The sequence below is a fragment of the Eleutherodactylus coqui genome, chromosome 7 (assembly GCF_035609145.1).
Source record: "Eleutherodactylus coqui strain aEleCoq1 chromosome 7, aEleCoq1.hap1, whole genome shotgun sequence".
In the NCBI taxonomy this organism is placed as follows: domain Eukaryota; kingdom Metazoa; phylum Chordata; class Amphibia; order Anura; family Eleutherodactylidae; genus Eleutherodactylus; species Eleutherodactylus coqui.
Window position 1 is genome coordinate 83,818,303 of NC_089843.1, and position 20,396 is coordinate 83,838,698.

The window sequence follows — 20,396 nt, forward strand, 5'->3', positions numbered from 1 at the left end:
CCTGTCTGTATTTACCAAAATCATATGTGCTAATGGTATAGATGAGACAGCTCTGCTCCTGCTCTACACAGTTCAGGATCACTTAACATGTAAAGGGAATGATTTAGATAACTGAATAATATTTGGGAACTGCAGTAAATTCTTTTATGATTATGGTGAGTAACAGTACTAAATAACTGAAGCTAATAGAATTGACTCTCCAGATTCCAGATATGCTGTAAATCAGAGAAAAGGATGAAAAAGATAATTTTTAAACATTCACCAGTCTGTATTTGTTTTCACTTAATGTGTGATGATATTGCTGTACATTATTTCTCTGTGCTCGCAACTTTGCCAGCAATCACTGAAATATGCAAAGAGATAGACACTGGGCAGAAGAAGAAGAACTCTGCATACCTGGCCTAATGCCAAAATACCCGAATAATTACTATTGCTAGATTATTAAGCATACAAGAATCAACAAACTATGCTGATAATGTTACAGTTTGACTAACAATCTAGACATTTCTATTTGTCCTAATATACTGTATATGTGAGGTTATATGTAAGATGTATATGTGCACCATATGTAGGAATAGCTACATTCAAAACTTGTGTTTGTTAGTGAAGTAAATGTGCATCCATTTTTGTATCAGGTATTCATCTTGTATGGCTCAGTACAGTTCTGGACACCGGTGCTCAGGAAAGATGTTACAGTGCTTGAGGTGGTTCAAAGAAGGGCAACTAAACTAATACATGGAATGGGAGGACTGGAATACCCAGAGAGGCTATCAAAATTGGGATTATTTACCCTGGAAAAAAGACGGCTAAGGGGCGATCAAATAACTATGTAGAAATACATGAGGGGACAATACAAGGATCTCTCCCAGGATCTGTTTATACCCAGGACTGCGACAGTAACAAGAGGACATCCACTACATCTAGAAGAAAGCAGGTTTCATCACCAACATAGAAAGGGGTTCTTTACTGTAAGAGCAGTGAGACTGTGGAACTCTCTGCCTGAGGACGTGGTGATGGCAGGATCCGATCCATAGAGGAGTTTCAAAGGGGCTTGATGTCTTTCTGGAGTGGAAGGATATTACAGGATATAAATCTTAGGTTAATTGTTAATCCAGGTATACAGGAGGTAGGAACTATTAGAGGTTCATCCAGGGATTAGTCTGATTACCATTAGGGAGTCGGGAAGGAATTTTCCCCCAAAAGCGCTAATTGGCTCCTGCTCTTTTTGCCTTCCTCTGGATCAACAACATGGGAGGATTAATAGGCTGAACTAGATAGACATTGTCTTCATTCGGCCTTACACACTGTGTTACTATGTCATCTCATTGTCCTTTTCCTAGATATTCAATAAACTGTTCAAGAGGCCTTGAGTGAAGATTATGTTTTATGCTCAGGAGAAAAAAGTGAAGAATCCAGACTGATGCGCGATGTCAAGATGACTTGTTCCCCAGCGAGGATGCATGTCTCCAAATACTTATCCTAAATATTTTATCATTTATACATTCCTGTACCTTTGTTTTGAGAAGCCTATCATGCATGGTGCCACTCTGCTTGGGAGAAGTCCATCTGGTGATTCAGATGTTAATAGTCTTATTTATTTTTACCAACCAATGGTAATAAATGAATTAGAATAAATTATAATTAATACAAGTGAGGTGTGTTCTAAGCCTCATTGGGAATGTCTTATTAATGTTCATTAAATAAACAGATGACTTCCAATCACATCCAATTTGTGTGTGGTTCTGCAAGTTACTTCGAGCTAGAATATAAACAACTAATTTGGAAACCTAAAAACATACCTTTTGAAGCAAATCTTTATTGCTTTTACTAAAATGTTTCTGCCTAGAGTCTTGTTTATTGTGTAGTAGTGGTGACTATAAGGTATAACCTGGCGTTGTTCAGTAGTAGTGATGTGCAACTTTTGAAGAGCTTGGATCAGCTGGTTAGCTGAACTTTGCAAAAGGCTCAGTTTAGTCTGAATTAGTTCAAAGCGAACCAGAAGTTGACCAAAACCCCTAAAACTGGAGTATAATACTGTCTAAGGCCTTAGTCAGACGGGCGTTTTTTCACGCGATTTGCGCATGCGCATGCGATTCGCGCATATATAGAACCAATGGTTCGCTATGGTATCGGTCACATGTCCGCTTTTTATGCGGATATGTGATAAATTATAGGACACGACGATTTGCAGATCGCGCCTATCTGCGTTCGGCGTTTTATGTGCGCACCAAAATCATTTTTTTCGCCGGCCAGTCTAAGTTTCATGCGCATTTTGATGCGCACGGCGATTTTTCTCCAGTCAGACGGGCATTTTGCTGCGACGATTAACGCGGCTAGGTGCAGATTTTTCCCGCGATTTTTTGCCCCGGTCACGCGATTTGCGCATGCGCATCCGACATGCGATCCGCAAATCGCGCGAAAAAACGCCCGTCTGACTAAGGCCTAAGAGTCATAAAAAACAGTGAAGCCTCAAACTGCTATATAGGGCTTTTATGGCTCAAGACTAGTGTTGAGCAAACTGAACCAGTGGACCCTGTTTCAGGTAAAACTTTGCTAAAAGCTTGGTTCAGGTTTGTGCCGAACAAAACTTTTAGCAATGTTCAACCCGAAACAGGGTTCTACTGGTTCAGTTCCCTAAACACTATTTAGTAGTATGCACCCATTAAATGGTATTGCACAAAAATACCGGGGTTCATAAATCTATGGTTAACATGTCGGCCATCTGACCTTTACTGTTGTTCAATTTAAAAAATTGACACGAAGGACACTTGGTTCATCAAAACAAAACACAGAGGCATATTTATTTAGTCTTGTGCACCAGATTTGTAGCATACCAAAGTCAGAATATATAGATTTGTAGCATACTACAGTCAGAATATACAATGCACTGCATAATCTGCGACTGTTGGCCTTTTTATGCCGCCCTCTGCCACACTTTTTAAAAATAGGCTAGGCAAAAAGGGGGATTTAATATAATTCATGCCAAATACTGCCTTATGACTCTTAATAGATTTCACATATTTCATGAGTTAGACGAGTATCTAAAATGTAAGTCTAAATAAATAATGTATACAAACTAGCACATGCAAAAAGTGTAGTGAGGGCCCACAGCAACTAATTAGATGGCTTCACCTTTGCTAAAGCAGGCCAGAAAATTGAAAGTAGAAATCATTTTGGTTGCTATAGGTAGCAGTTCCACTTTTTGGCTGCTCTATTTCTTATATATAAGGCACCTAGGGTTTTTTTTGCCTTATTGCTTCTATGTCTAAGAAGTTGTTTTCACACAAGGCAGAATTATTCTGCATTCCACACCCAAATCCTCAGCTTATTCCCTTATTCCGCTGCTGCGAATTCTGCACCAAAACCTGCAAGTCTCATTGTGGATTTTGATGTAGAAATGCAGGCCGGTTTAAGCCACTTGAATTCTGCATCAAAACCCGCATGGAGATGTGTTGATTTTGGTGCAGAATCTGGTTGAAGAATGCAAAATAATTCTGTTCTTCTGAAGCACCCATAGGGACCTTGGAATAACATTGGAGGATGCAGCCGTATCTACAGCTGCGGAACTCCACATCACGATCTGCAGGTCTAACTTTTGATGCAGAATTGCAGCCAGGTTTTAAGCCATTTTCCGTTCCGCATCAAAATCCAAATGTAGCCTGCAGAAAAGGGGGTGGGATTTAAGGAGAGTGCAGTTTTTAGAAGGATTTAAGAATTGCAATTTTTAAAAAAGCCGCAAAACTTTTCACAATCTCACTGTGGTAGTTGGGTGGTATAAACAAAGTGACTCCACATCTCTAGACAGATTTAAAGAGTACCTGCAATTTTACGCTGGAGCGCTCGTGCTTCGTTGGCTGTTTTGACTCCTTCTGGCAGCTGAAGACAGGCCCATATAGCACTTTATAGGGCTGTTGTCAGCTATTGTGAGGAGCTGAAAACGGCTGACAAAGCACAAGCGCTCCTGCGTGACATTGCAGGTACTCTTTAAAGATGCAGCAAATGTATCAACATTGTGTGGCATTTGATGTGAAGTTGTCACACTTAAACTGGAGAAAGGGACAAAAGGCTGCAAAAAGTGAAAAGTATGTCAGATCTTTTTATATGATTGGCCAATCTAAATATGATCGCTGTGGGCGCACAATCCCTTTAATGTATAGTGAGGCACGCAACTCATCATACTGTACATTAGACGTACCTCCAGCTGTCCAAAAGAAATCTCCAGCCGCTGTCATTGGCTCCCATAGGGGTCTATGGCAGCGGACGTAATCTGGTTGGGAAGACAGTTCCCAGACTATCTTTCCTGCCCAGTGTAAAAGCGCCCGGGTGGGCACTTTTATGCCACGGGAATACGCTTGTGTGATCTGATGCATTGGAATTCAATGCATCAGATGGTAGTGTATATTGGCCAGCTGTGAAAACACCGACCGATATACGCTCGTGTGAGTAAGCCCTTATAATTACTATATGATGATAATGATTATTGTTACTATAGCTGTTGTTGTTGTTAATAGTAGTGGAAATAGCAGTACTGTTAGTATTTCTAATAATGTTGTTGTTATTATTAGCTGGCTATTAGGACTGTTAAGGCTGTATGCACACAGGTGGGTTTCTTTTTGGTCCTGAAAAATCTGTCTAATTTTTCATGAGATTTTCATGCATTTTTGCGTGTGATTTCCATTCGTTTGGCATCCATTTTCATGCACAAGCTCTGTACCTCCTCAGTTTTTTTTTATGGTCTTCTTCGTCATATGCAATAAAAACTGATTGCACTTGCATCATGGGAGTGCATTAATTTTTTTTTTTTACAAATCCATTGACTTGAATGGGTGATTTTTGACAGGTGTGAATATCCTCATGCAGGTCGGAGTGTTTTATTTCTGTGCAATTTGGACCAATTTTTTGGTACAAAAATTGGACATAAAAGTCACCCATGTAAATATATCCATTGGGCTCTTTTACACAGGGAGCTACACGTGCAAAAATCCTGAACGTAAAAAACACGCGGCTATTAGAACCAATGGTTTCCTATGGGAACGTTTAGATTCCTTCATCTGAACATTTCCATAGGAAACCATAATAGCCGCGTGTTTTTTGCATGCCTTATTTTTGTGCGCCAGCTCCCCGTGTGAAAGAGCACTAAGATAGATTGTTAAAACAGATGAAATTGTAAACAGAAAGGTAATTTCAAAACGAGTGATGATGCCGATAATTCATTATGATTTTTAATAACAACAAGAATGCAAAAAAATTGTAAAAAACAAGGTTAAATAACTTTATAAGGATAAAAACATGTAAAAAGATATAACTACCGTAGTACAAGAGACATAATGAGCATGAAATCACTCTCCATGTATATTGTTACATTGGTATCCTCTAATGGATACATTAGGGCTTGTTCACGCTTCCTTTTATCTGTTTTCGATTTTTATTTCCCTGTTCTGTTTTTGAAGCAGAGAAACGAAAGTAAAACTGAAAGTTAAAACTGATTAGTTTTTTTTCCCCATTGATTTCAATGAGTTTTCAAAAAAACGGAATGATTACTGTTTGTTTGAGGGCTTAAACAGATGCATGTGATTTTGTCCCATTATGCATCTGTGATTATCACGGCTGTATAACGGGTCAAAATGAAACAATTAATTTTAATGGCTTAGTTTCCACTATCGGGATTCTCACCAGTTAATAGTATGGGCGAGAAAAGATACGACTTTCTTGCACTGACTTTTTCTATGTGCAAGAAAGGACCTATCTTCCCGCTGTTTTTATTTCAAACTCTCATGCACTAGTGTGGAGTTGGAATGGTCCAAGAAGAAAAAGAAACACTGTCCAAAGGTCAATTTTGCTTCGGTTTTTTTTCTGGATAAAATCAGAATGGAACTGAAGCAAACTGAAATCAGTTCAGTTTTTTTTGAAAATCCATTGAAATCAATGAGGGGGGAAAAATGATATTTTTTTCAGTTTTACTTCCTTTTCTCTGCTTCCAAAATGGGAGAGGCAAATGAAAATCCAAAGCTGAGATAAAAAGAAGTGTGAACAAGCCCCATTATGGGAGACATTAAATATACTATTTGTCTCCTCTAATAGATACATTATATATACTATTAATCTCATCTTATGGAGATATTATGTGTATTATTTGTCTCCTCTTATGGATACTTTATATACACTATTTATCTCCTCTAATAGATACATTATATATACTATTGGTCTCTACTTATGTATATATATAAATATAAATATACACACACACACACACACATATATATATATATATATATATATATATATATATATATATATACTATTTGTCTCCTCTTATGGATACATTATATACACTATTTGTCTCCTCTAATAGATACATTATATATACTATTAATCTCATCTTATGGAGATATTATGTATATTATTTGTCTCCTCTTATGGATACTTTATATACACTATTTATCTCCTCTAATAGATACATTATATATCCTATTGGTCTCCTCTCTTGGATACATTATATATACTATTGGTCTCTACTTATGTATATATATATAAATATAAATATATATACACACACACACATATATATATATATATATATATATATATATATATATATATATATATATATATATAATAGATACATTATATATATATACTATTGTCTCCTCTTATGGATATATTATACATACTATTGGTCTCCTGTAATGGATACATTATATATACCATTTGTCTCCTCTTATGGATACATTACATATACTATTGGTCTCTTATTCATACATTATATGTAATATTTGTCCCCTCTTACATTATATACTACATGTGAAAATATTTATAGACTATCAAATCTAGCAAAAATAACCCACAAGTTGTTAGACATTAGTATATTTAGTATGCTACATTGTATGTATTACTAGTATAGGGCATAATATGGAAGATTATAAGTGATTCGCTGTGTGGAATAAGCAGTGAGCAGTCTCATGTCTTCTAGGGCTTTATGATACTTGTAGCACCCCAGAAATCAGGAATATCAATGTAAAATGTACTGAAAGGGGGATTTTGCAGTGTTTTTCTTCTGATAACAGTACTTTCCTGATATTGGTGGCTGCAGAACCCTTTGCTTGATACCAGATTTGGGCAAGTCCCAGTGTCCCAGTGTCTCCCTGACATCTTACAACTTAAATAACCGTAAGGCATTGTTACTCCCTGGCAGCAAAGTGCCTCGTTACGGCCGATTGAGCTAATTGCTTTGAAATAGGATATATTATGTATAATTATAGAGTTCTTGGAGGAGACGTTCAGCCTCTCCTTTCATCTTTCACAAGTGCATCATAATGTCGCGATCAAATTAATTTGGGCCACTTGAATTTTTGCATTCCACTGAGGCCAGCACCCGGCTGGACAATGACGCCTTGTGACAATGTGGCAGACTGGCTGTGGTCAGGCAGGAAGCTAAACAGGCACTTGGGGGTCCGAACCACTGCAGCAAGAATGATCAATCCGACTGTGTGGACAGGCAGAATGCAGTGCATGGAAATAAGTGTAACAGTATCACTTGCTGCCTCATCGGGGAGAGGGGGAAAGGTTTATTGGATTTACCAGCAGAGACCGAAGATTTGCACAGCATGTGCGGCTGCATACAGGAGCCTGTGGCTCTTCCTGAAGCTCATCAGTGATAATGATGGTCTGCGATCTATTTAAAGTGTATGCACAAAGGATTGTAACAAAGTCTCTATATTTGCAAGACCTAATCCAATGTGATGAGCAAAATTATTTTAAGGCTTTATTACCCTCTAGTAGAACCCATCAGTAAAGTGCCTAAAGGTTGTCTGCACAAAGATTGCAAGAAGGTAAAAACCGATTCCATAACATATGCAGGCATGACAAATAGTTCTTAGACCAAATCTGTTAATGTTCCCAGAGATAACACATAAGGTTATGGGATCTAACCATCATGCATACAAAGCGAATCAATCTATTGAAGGGTTCTCTGTGTTAGAAATAAATAACGTTATGAAGTTTACTAATTTAATTGTGCTTCAATTCCTCATCATTTCCCGAGATCTGTGCTTGCTGTCAGTGAATAGGAACATAGGAAGCTGATAATGAGGTAGATCGAATATTTTCTGGGGAGATAAATACAGAACAAATCTCTCCACTGTACTGCACTGTTACAATGTGGCAATATAGATAAAATATACCAGCCTGAAGGAAAAAATGTTTAGCTCATGGAGGATTGCCTAGAATGGATACATTGTAGCAAAATTTCACCTGTCAGAAATACTCGATAGGTGTACATTTGCTCTATACACACACACACACACACACACATATATATATATATATATATATATATATATATATATATATATATATATATATATATATTATACTCCGTTTCCCTGAAAATAGGCCCTAGCATGATTTTTTTCCCCAGGATTTTTAAGATGCTTGAAATGTAAGCCCTACTCCAAAATTAAGCCCTGCTTACAGTTAGTTAAAAAAAAGTCAATTTAAATAGTGTCCAGGCAGCTATACATGTAAAAAAGTGAAATCTTTTTTGAGCAAAAATTAATATGACACTGTCTTATTTTCGGGAAAACTGTATGGAGAGATATATATAATCATAAGCCCTATGCATCTATACAATCAATGCTGAATGAGCATTACATATATATGTACTGTATATTGTTAAAAAATATATATATTTATATCAAGCACCTAGAAGGAGTTGTTGGAATCAAATAAATCTTTCTGTGTGTGATTGCAACACTGATATAAGTAAGTGATTACAATATCAGAGAAAAAGAATAGTTTATTGCAGAATGCTGAACATTTGAAGGGAGGCTCTAGTAGCTTGTTGTACCACCTCTAGCTTGGATACAAGATGTGATACAGGCAGGCATGGATGCTCTAGTACCCTCTAGCTTGGATGCAAGATGTGATACAGGCGGGTATGGAGGCTTTAGTACCCTCTAGCTTGAATGCAAGATGTGATACAGGCGGGCATGGAGGCTCTAGTACCCTCTAGCTTGGATGCAAGATGTGATACAGGTGGACATGGAGGCTCTAGTACCCTGTTGCACCTTCTCTAGCTTGGATATAAGATGTGATATGGGCAGGCATGGAGGCATACAGGTTCCGTATGGTATTCTTCAGCATATCAGTCCACATTTGCTGTAACTAAGTCTCTGGATCATGCAAACTTGTAGGCTGCAACCGGGCAGGTCATGGAAGTGTGGTAATATTGTGGAGACATTCCTGTGATCCCCTTGTGTGTGCGACCAAGCATTATCCTGCTGGTAAAATGTCTCTTGGAAGCCGCCATGAGAGGAACACATGTGACTGCAGGACGTCCTGAACATATGGCTGAGCTGTCATTGTCCCTCATACCACTACTAGGGGTGACCGACTGTTGTATGCCATGGCTGCCCAGACCATCACACCAGCAGCAGGGGGCAGTGTGCCGCTGCACAGCAAAGGCAGGATTGAGGTGCTCATCCCGAGGTCTCCAGACATCAACACAACTGCCGTCAGTACCCAAACTAAACCTGAATTTGTTGCTTAAGACAACCCAATTCCACTAGTCCAGTTTCTTTGTTCACTACACCACTGCAAACGAAGGTGATGAATGGGTGGGTGTCAAAGACAGTACACATGATGGGTGCCATGAGATAAAATGTCCTTCACCAAGCGCCTGAAAATGGTTCCAGCAGAAGCCTGTAATGATAATGTCACCTGTCTCTGGATGGTGGACAACGAAACAGTTGGAGCTGCTCGTGTTTGTCTTTTTTTACTCGGGCTGATAGTCCAAGGTGATAGTTTTAACCGTGATTTTAAATGTGTTTATTCGGGTTACTGATTTTTCTCTCAGACTGATGGTCCGAGATAGAAAAATTGCAGCACATTCTATTTTTGGGCGATTCTTAAGAATTTCCCATTATTTCTTATGTAAACCTGAAAAAAATTGCAGCGCACTCGCATATAAGGGTGAAAACACGCTGCCATAGGTGCAACCAAGCTCGGCAGTACAAAGTGTAGCTGCGCTTGAACAGGGCAGATTTCTTCTCCCTCGCCGGCAGTTCAAATCCTGCACCAGAGCGCAGGAGTTTGAAAAAAGAAGCGGGAAGATAGCGGCTACCGGATCTTCCCTCAATGGTGTATTCAGTAGCCGAGAAATCCCAACTGTGAAAACGAAACCACTGAACTCCTATTGGGATCAGTGGTTTGGTTTTGTCCCCTTATTTGGCCATGATTATCATGGCCGAATAAGGGGAGAGGAACAAGTCCATGTGTTTTTGCCCGAAATGTGATTTTCATTATATTGTGATGCTATTTTCAACTTTTGCTTTTGAAACAACATGCGATTTTCACAAGCGAGTGAAAAATACACACTTGCATGAAAATCACATGGCATTTAATTGCAATGCATTTTTTTTATACTCCCGTAGAAAATATTGTGTAATTTGGGAAGAAAAATCACCCAAAAATAGGACATACAGCAAATTTTCTAAGGGCTCCTTTACATGGGTCATATTTGCACAACTTTTTGCAAACACAGAATTTGTGCGCACAATACGCAGATAGTAGAACCCTTAATGTCAATGGGTTTGTACACATGTTCGTATCTTGCGCAGGCATTTTGTGTGAGAAAATAAAACACAGCATGCTCTACTTTCGTGCACATTTGCGCACCAAAGGCCCTCAAAGATGGAAGGTGCACTAAAGCAAGCACAACATGCAAGGGGAGGTGTGAAACACTGCATAATTCCGCTGGAAAAAGAACACATCTGGAAATAATTAGGCTAAATAGCCATTTAAATTGGGTGTGCTTGTGTCCTGCACGCAGATGAACATGCCCTGTGGGCAGAAAAAGTACAGTAGAATGCACCAATACGCACGCAAAAAAGCCTTATTCACGGCGCAAATACGTTGGGCTGAGGTGTACAATTACGCATATGCTTGTGTGTAGCTGCCTCAACTCAGACTATTGGTCTGAGAGAAAAATTGCTTGTTTGAATGAGCCCATTCAAATAAATTGGTTCTTTTCCATTTCGGAATCGTACATGGGAAAATCGCCTGTGTGAACCACCCTAAGGGCAGAGACACAATGGCGTATCACAAAATACGCTCACTCCTGCTCAACTTTTTTTATGTGGAGACTGAGTCTACTTTGCGTATTTGCTCAAGCATCGCTAGTTCACATGGGCGGGGGAATCACCCCACTCTGATTTAAATGGCTGTTAAGGTAAATGAGATACCAGTGTTTGCGAGTATGCACAGAGTTTTGCGCATACTCGCTCGTATTTATGTTCGTATTCGTGCACCTCCCATAGAACTCGATTGGCCTCTTTGGTGCGAAAATGTGCACAAAACAGAGCAGGTCCTATTTTTGTGCGCCCGTTAGAACGGCGCGCACAAAAGGAAGACATTAAAATCAGCCCATTGAAATCAATTGGTTCTACTCTTCACATTTTGCGCACAGTATTTTTCCACATGCAAAAACGCGCTAACTAATGCTCGTCAAAAGGAGCCCTAATTGATACACAAAGCAGATTTGGAAAATTGCTAACACTTAGGGCTTCTTCATACGGTTGTCTGTGCTTTTGCTTGTGACTCAGTGCAACGCATTTGCGATTTGAGCAAGTATTTTTTGCCCACTTATCTGCTTATTTTCCTCTATTTTTTGTTCTCCCAGGGTGTGTGCATTTGCGCGTTGCAGATGAACACGCCTCGATTTAAATTGCTATTTAGCCTAATGAATTCCAGATGTGTTCACGAAATTCCGCAACATATTAAGCATACCATTGCACATACATTTGCACACCCCCATAGACTTCTATGGGGACCTTTAGTGTACAAATATGCACAAAAGTAAGGGCTCCCACCCACTTGCGTTAGCGATTTGCATTTTTTTAGCGCTGCGATTGAGCGCTAAAACTTTCTAGTTTGAAACAAATGAGTTGGAATGTGGCTATGTGCGTTTGCGATTTTTTTGCACAGCGCGGGTACGATTTTTTATCAATTGCGACTGCCCTATAGTTGTGCGATGTCCGATTTTTCCCTCGCCCATGCAAGTCAATGGTTGGCGAAAAATCGCATCACACATCGCAGAATCGCATGCGCGACTGCGCTGCGATGCTTTGCTCTATAATTAAGTTTAAAGTGTCAAAAACGCTGCGATAAAAAAACGCAGGACAGTCACAATACATAGAGCTTTGCGATGCGAGTTTAGTGGGAGAAAAATCGCAGTGCAATCGCACGTTGGCAACTGCGATATTGCAGCGATTTTAAAAACGCACTATCGCCCTCGCCTGTGGGTGGAAGCCCTAAAGCATGCAGTGGGTTTTTTTGTGCACGTGAAATGCGCCTGTACTAACCCATTGTAATCAATGGCTTCTATTCTCTGCATATTGCGTGCACAAAAACATGTGCCAATGTGAAACCGCCCTGAGTATGATAAGAAAGTTGCAGAACTTTATTATACAGATTGACTAAGGTCCACTAAGCAAAAATGGATAGTTTTAATCATAAACCTAGTAGTAACTATATACATAGTATCTGACACTATCCACCAGCCTGTATGCTCTTGCTAGATGCATCAGTGACAGTGAAGTGATTTTCTGCCCAGTCACCAACATTTCTTTAGCAAGTGGCCATTCATAATATTTGCTGCTCTTATCCATCAGTCTGTGCACCTCTTGATAAGACTCATCAGTGACACGTATGTGGTTTAGTACATGGTTCCTGGACAGGAAGATCTGGGACACAAGTTATGACTGCAGCCATCACATTTCAGTGAATTTGGTATTTCAAAGTAATGATAAGCCCATAATCAGCTGTTTCTCTAGAAGTCTTTGTAGCTATGATAAAAGTCATCAATGGCTGGCTATCGTAGTGTTTGCACTTACCAGTCATCCTATAGCCCTATCATACTTAGTGCACCATTATCTATGGGTCTGTGCATTCATTCTTGTTAGGACTCATCATGGGCAGTGATACACATTTGAGTGTTTATACAGTGATCACCTTGTGTACAATGTGCACACAACACTATGTGGACTATTAGTGGAGCACAAGGACTGTTTGCCCTCTCTATCTGCAGTTTATAGAGTCTGCAAGTCTGACAAGTACTTCTAGGGTCTCCAGTGTCTGCACTCACCAGGCACAAAAGGATCTTGTCTTGTGAACTCTTTCTTAACCACTCCACGACACTAAACACAAAGCTAACGTTTACAAAAGGCAGACAATGTCTTCAGATGACTTCTAGAGGCCTTTATAGTCAACTCGAGCGTCATTTGTTGTATTCACATTGAAATAAAACGCTCTGGGTAATTGGTTTTGATAGGACATTCATTATATTAACAGAAGCTGTTTGGGATGCTAATTGTTCAATATTGTTATCTAGCGCCAAGACCCTACTGAGCTTCACATTCCCAAACCAAACACACAGGAGCTTATACTGTAAACTAACAGGGGCCAATCACACCCCATGGAGCAGGCTATATAATATACACTCATATGTGCAAGGGCTGATCATACAGTAATACAGTACATGGAGATAATAAAGCTATGAAACACAGGCAACATGATCACACCAAAATACATTGATCTATTATATCAATATGTGATCTCTTTCTGCATAGAGTATGTAATAGTTATGGAATATCATTTAAATTAACTATAATAATAGTAAATGTAAGAAGGATATAATGCAGTTTTATAGATACAGTAGGTACTAAGATGATAGACAGATAGATAGATAGATAGATAGATAGATAGATAGATAGATAGATAGATAGATAGATAGATAGATAGATAGATAGATATGGATATAAGATTAATAGACAAGAGATGGATATAAGATTAATAGATAGAGATGGATATAAGATTAATAGATAGAGATAGAGATGGATACAATGGCTATAGATAGAAGAAAAATAAAGAAAAGAAAGAACAAAGGGAAGAAAGAAAGGTAAGTGTATCTAACAAATGTTTTGCGTTAATATTTTCTTTTTCTAATACTGTATATGAGATTTACAGAGTCAATTACCCATCTTCATATTAAGTATATTGCCTAATAGATTATATTTCTTACTATATTACTCATATGATAGTTCCGAGACCAAGGAGCCATGATATGCAAACCTTTCAGTGCAGATAAAGTATGTACAATGCATTTAGATGTTTTTATCCTAGTATTTTCGGTATGATAATATCATAATAAATTATGAATTCCTGTCCATATTAAAGCACTGGTAGGTAGATATTGGTGATAGAAATAGGATAGATATGGACAGATAGATAGATAGATAGATAGATAGATAGATAGATAGATAGATAGATAGATTTATACAGAATATATATAAAATGATTGACCATGTATTTAACTACAGAACCAAAGCTCTGCTCTCCACAGTCTCCTGGATAAATCTAATTCACTGTCTCATAGACATAACTGTTAATCAAAGGCTATAAGCATCATTAGATAGATAAGGCTAATGATCTGTGTACATGACGTGGCAGCAGACAGACAGGCAGACATGTCACCTTATCATCAACCTATCCTAACATCTAGCACAAGGAGCCTGGAGACTGCCTGACATCTCCATACAATGCCCTGGATAAGGGGCTCTAATCAAAGCTTCCATCATGCCAGAGCTCACTAGATTTTAGGGAGCCCAGTGTGTGTATGGATGGGAGAGGGAAATGATTGTGTTTGCATTTCTTCCATATGAAACAAGAGGACTGCTCTGGGAAAGGCTGGGGTAGGGGGATTGTTCAGGCTGAATGGGCTGCTGTCCCTGCAGGGCTCCTTGATGTGAGTTCACCTCCTCCTCCATGGTCCCTCCAGCCCCAGCCTTTGATCAGGCCGCTGCTGGCGCCTAAAACAACATCACTTGTCTGCCTATTAGAGCCACTGACTAATGGTGACACATTGTTTAGACTTGCAATTAGCAATGCAGACGCTTCCCTGAGAAGACACCAAACCTAGGACTGGGCCTGGGTCCACTCAAAGCAAGGAGCCAGAGGAGGGGACCCTAAAATGCACCCCAATATCAAACATATTACAGTTAGGGAGTTTCAATCACCGAGAGACCGACAAGTAGATAGATAAGAGTGTATTTTTCTGCATATCAGTTCGGTAATTGTATATATATATATATATATATATATATATATATATATATATATATATATATATATATATATATATATATATATATGCATGTGATAAACCATATGCATCTATACAACCAGTGCTGAAAGTCCGTTAATAAGTATTCTCACAGAGAAATGTTGCTGTGTACTCGATATTCCGATACTTGTATTGCATTGATGTATTAGCTCCCACTTTTGCTATTTCGTTGTTAGTTTTGCTTTGAATATCTCTCATTGTATAGGTATAGATGTTGTAGTATATTTACATAGCTTTACTTGCAATTTGTATAAATTATTCTACCCCTTTTAGAGTAAATACGTTTCAGTGTAATCTTGTATTTGCTGAGTAATGGTGTATAAACTCCCCTTCTATAGATAAATCAGCGCTATAAAAAAATTATCTCTACAATGAATGACCAGTCTCTACTGTGTTTGCAGGAGATTAGAAACTCTAACCTATCATTAAACGTGTCCTAGAAAGAGATAAGTACATAAATTAAATAAGATACTAAATGAAAATTCCACATTTAACTTCGAGTAACATATAGAGAGGCAGATTAGATCCAAAGAGATATAATATAGTAGATGTAATAGATATAATATAGTAGATATAATATGGTAGATAGATAGATAGATAGATAGATAGAGCAGCTATAAGATAGATAGATAGATAGATATTAGATAGATAGATAGAGCAGCAGATAGATAAAAGTTACATATAATATATTTGTGAATACTATTCAAGCAGTAAACGAAAGTTGGAGGTATTTATATTAATGAGCTTTATGTCTGTTAGATGCATCATTTACAATTTCCTGTAAATGATGTGGATAGGAATAGGGAGAATAAAAAAGCCCTGGCCCCTTTGAAGGTGGATAAAGAATCATAATAAATGCACTAATTATACTTCATTTGTGTTGCAGCTCATTTTCAGCTGCTGTTAAACAATCTGATTTGCATTTCTTTTATTTAACAAGTCAACAACAAGGTTGCAAATCACAAAAAAGGGCAATTGGGTAACTGTATGAAAGGAAAAGGCGCTGCTGGGCTGCGAATGGAGACGGCTCCAATTCCTGGAGTTTAGAAAGAGTTGTGTATGTGTGAGGGGAACATGGTCCTATCACAGAGCTGCTCCCTCCCCCTCTGTTCACCCATTGGACCATACCATTATTGGCTTCTGCTTTATTAGCAAGAAAGTGCTGAGTCTCAAGCTTGAAGTATGACAACAAGCGACCAGCCTGCTGAGGATTTACATTGCTGATCTCCCATGGAAAGCACATGTCCGCTTGCTCTCTGAGGTTTGCAAGGATCACTTCTGTATGGCCCCTGGTGTTCTTATGACTTCTTTCCAGCTTGGTGGAGCAAAAGTTGAAAGCCCTACTCACAGCAAGACAACCATGCAGACCAGCCTAAAGATGGCAGTGGAGGAAGAAAGTGACAACAAGCCCAGGGTGAATGCTGCAGTCCTGCCTTTCAGTGTGGAGGCACTGATGGCTGACAAGAAGCCTGGGAGAGACAGGGACATTTCCAGCCCTCCACTAGCTGGGACATCTCAAAGCCCAAGGATGGGCTCCCTAGCAGCTGCTGCAGATACCCCCAGCTCCCCTATATCTCTCAACAGCCATTTTACTGTAGGAGGAATCATGAAACTCCCAGAAGAAGCACTTGTTAAGTCTGAGAGCCCAGACAGAGAGAGGAACCCCTGGATACAGAACCCCAGATTCTCTCCATCCCCAACGAGTAAGTATTACATTTAGCAGGCTTTTCCCTTTTCTGTTTTTGTAATTGGATTAACTTTTTTTCTGCTTGTAGAAAAGTTTGAAAACTTTTTTTCTGTTTGAAGTCTGCATTATTCTTGTAGTTTATAAAGCATAGTTTGCTAGCAACACACGCATTAAGCAACAAAACAATGTATAGTAAAGCAACACAAGCATTAAACAATATAATGTATATAGTACAGCAACACAACCCTAAAGTAACAAAACAATGTAATGTACAGTAAAGCATACAGTAGAAAGCAGAGTCCAGCGATAAATTGATATTGTTGTTGCTATTATATACTTTTTATTGTTAATATTACTATTATCATCACAACATTGTCTTTGCTATTGTGATCACGATTAAGTTAGTATTTAACTGCAGTTTCAATAGTAAATAACTATAATATTATACAAAAACTTGCTGCTGAGAATACTGTTGCATACTTTAGTTTTGCTACCACCAGATCTTTGTTAAGTGTTGTTTCTAAAAGACCCTTCTTCTGATCTCCTCAGGGAGGATGAGCCCCCCAGCCTGCACTCTGAGAAAGCACAAAACCAACAGGAAGCCAAGGACTCCCTTTACCACCTCCCAACTCCTGGCTTTAGAGAGGAAATTCAGACAGAAACAATATCTTTCCATAGCCGAAAGAGCCGAATTCTCCAGTTCCCTCAACCTCACCGAGACTCAGGTCAAGATCTGGTTCCAAAACAGAAGAGCAAAAGCCAAGAGGCTTCAAGAAGCAGAACTTGAAAAACTCAAAATGGCAGCAAAACCCATGTTGCCACCAGCTTTCGGCATTTCCTTCCCATTGGGGACTGCTGTACCCACAGCTTCATTATACGGAACCTCCAATCCTTTCCAGAGGCCTACCCTGCCCGTATCACCCATGGGACTGTACACTGCACATGTTGGATACAGCATGTATCATCTCTCATAAAAAACTCACTTGAACCTACTAAGACTGTTGGCAAAGACCTTGTGTGAAATCCTCCCACACCATAACTTTGTGTCACTATTTATGAATTCCTAGGGAATTCATCTGTAGAAATGCAATATCACTTCAACATGTATCGCCATTATCGCCTTGTTCACTGCATCTGACTAGAAGAACCCTACAGTCTATTTGTGGAAAGTTATGTAGAGTAACCTGGAGATCCAAGACCCAAATGCATTCTTCATAATCAATCCAAATAATATATATTAGGATGATAGGTTTGGTTTTAAAATTTTCCTAAATTAGTACATGAACCTAACTGTATTAACATTATTTTTACTGTAGTAGTCTAATGGTCTGCATCTTGAGTCTGCTGGGAAACCACAATTCCCAGCTTGCTCTAACAAGAGTACTGTACGAAGAAAATCTTAGTTTTCTCACAGCTGGAAAAGACAGGTTGCAAACCACTGCAGTAGGCTATAGCAAGGGGTTAAAGGGCACCTGGAATAGATCACTTCTCATCTGCCATCATTACTGTGTCAGCAGATGACATCGTCGATAAAGGGATATATATATGTAAAGAAAAATGTCTCTTCCATGTAAGAGATGATGTATTTCTATTTAACAGCACTGTCTGTTTGCCTTTTTTATTTTGTTATTGCATTAATCCCTTTGGAAGGGATGCATTATGTAATATACTGTATATTTGAAATTTATTATCATTTATATTATAGTTCTATTTGTTAAATAAATTAATTTTAATGTAGTTTTGTGTTGTGTTTTATATAAAATTAGACAGTTAGAGTAATGCTGTCTTCTGTGGACAAAATCCTGGTGCGAATGTAACATTCTGTGCATCTGAGAGCTCTGAAAGTTTTACTTTGTATGGCTTTAACTGTGCGTGTGTGTATATATATATATATATATATATATATATATACTCATGTAGGATATATACATTATAGCTAATTCACTTATTTCACACAAAACTAACAGATAAAGTTTAAACAATTTGATGCAACTTATGTAATTTAAGGATCTTAATATTCATTGCAACTATTCAATACAGTAAATATAGGACTTTTGCTATAGTAAGAGTCTAAAAACATGCCTAACGATGGAGAAATAATCAACCGAGATTTCTTGCATTTCTCCTAGAAGTTCGGAACGAAATTTAATAAAAAATTGCACATGAAATCTTCTAATAACTTAATGTATTTATTACAGTATTATACAAAAAAGTTCTGAACGCTTTATAAAATCGTTTTAAGGCATCAATTAAATTAATTGCTTGTGATATGTACGGGGACACGAGAAATAATTATAGGTGGTTTGAAAGCTTTACATTTGTAAGATAACATTTTAATTATACAGCTTTCTATTTTACACTTTTTATGGTATTCACGGGAAGAATATTTAATCACTACTTCTTGTGAGATTAAAATGGAACAGAAAGAGCTCATCCCTGTAGCAAGTTGTAGCGCAGCTGAGTGTGTCATGAGTTATCCATAGGAAGATAGTTGGTGTACAAAATAAATGGTGTGTGTGAGTACAGGGATGTATTGTAGTGGATATTTTCCGAGGACTGTAGGTTAATGTAATAAATTACCTACTGAGCAAAGGTCAAGTACAAATTGAGTACCCTTATATGCTATGTGCTTCGGAAGCTCTCAGATTCGTATTGTATGACTTGATTTGCATAGATATTTTAGAAATACTTGTATACAGAGCTATCTACTATCAATCTAACATATATAGGTTGTATCTATCTTATCTATTATCACTTTTATTACTTGTTAGGACTAGATACGACTAATAAGTGTATATATATGTATATATATATATATATATATATATATATATATATATATATATATATATATATATACTTATAAATATAGTTGCAGCATGTAGTACTATAGTTTTATGACTAGGACTGTCTGCAGTGATGTGCACATAGTTGAGAGTTCAGACAGAGACTAATTGGTGTAATGAGGCAGGTTCTGCAGCAGACACAGTGCTGGCTCCAGTTAGACTATAGCTTAGGGCAAAAGGAAACTTCTTTGGAGTCACTAATATCAGTGATGCTTTCAATAACTCAGCATTTAATGAGTAGCCTTTAGAATTATTAAGACTCTTGTCATCATCAGTAATTTGTTGGAAGTTAGAGCCGTCTCCTATACATGTATCTATCTACACGCATGAATAAACACACACACACACATATATATAGATATAGATATATATAGATCTATACACACGTATATAATTAGATGCAGTGCTGTGTGGAAAAAATGCTGCACAGTAACAATGCTTTCAGAAAAAAAGTGTTAATAGTTTATTATTTAAAATGCTACAGTGAAATCTACATCACATCAATATTTGGTGTGACCATCCTTTGTCTTCAAAACAGCATCAATTCTTCTAGGTGCCCTTGCACACAGTTTTTAAAGAAACTCAGCCAGGAGGTTGATCCAAACATCTTGGAGAACTAACCACAGATCTTCTGTGGACGTAGGCTTGCTCAAATCCTTCTGTCTCTTCATGTAATCCCAGAAAG

At 38.1% G+C, this 20,396-nt stretch overlaps 1 protein-coding gene and 1 long non-coding RNA gene across 2 annotated transcripts in view; one reads left to right on the top strand and one right to left on the bottom strand.

Moving 5' to 3' along the window:
* LOC136573351 (uncharacterized) overlaps positions 1-20,396 on the bottom strand; it is a 54,204-nt gene that overhangs the window by 27,370 nt on the left and 6,438 nt on the right. The gene's annotated exons all lie outside the window — the stretch shown is intronic.
* On the top strand, positions 16,355-18,602 carry MSX1 (msh homeobox 1). The gene is made up of 2 exons (XM_066573292.1): positions 16,355-16,881; positions 17,415-18,602. The coding sequence occupies exons 1-2, from the start codon at positions 16,461-16,463 to the stop codon at positions 17,837-17,839; spliced, it is 846 nt and encodes a 281-aa protein (XP_066429389.1). The 5' UTR covers positions 16,355-16,460; the 3' UTR covers positions 17,840-18,602.

What these genes read in the sequence shown, in the direction of transcription:
- MSX1 (XM_066573292.1), top strand. Translation starts at nt 16,461, where the DNA reads ATGGCCCCTGGTGTTCTTATGACTTCTTTCCAGCTTGGTGGAGCAAAA. An exon ending in ATTCTCTCCATCCCCAACGA is followed by an intron (nt 16,882 to 17,414) that starts GTAAGTATTACA and finishes TGATCTCCTCAG; the next exon opens with GGAGGATGAGCCCCCCAGCC.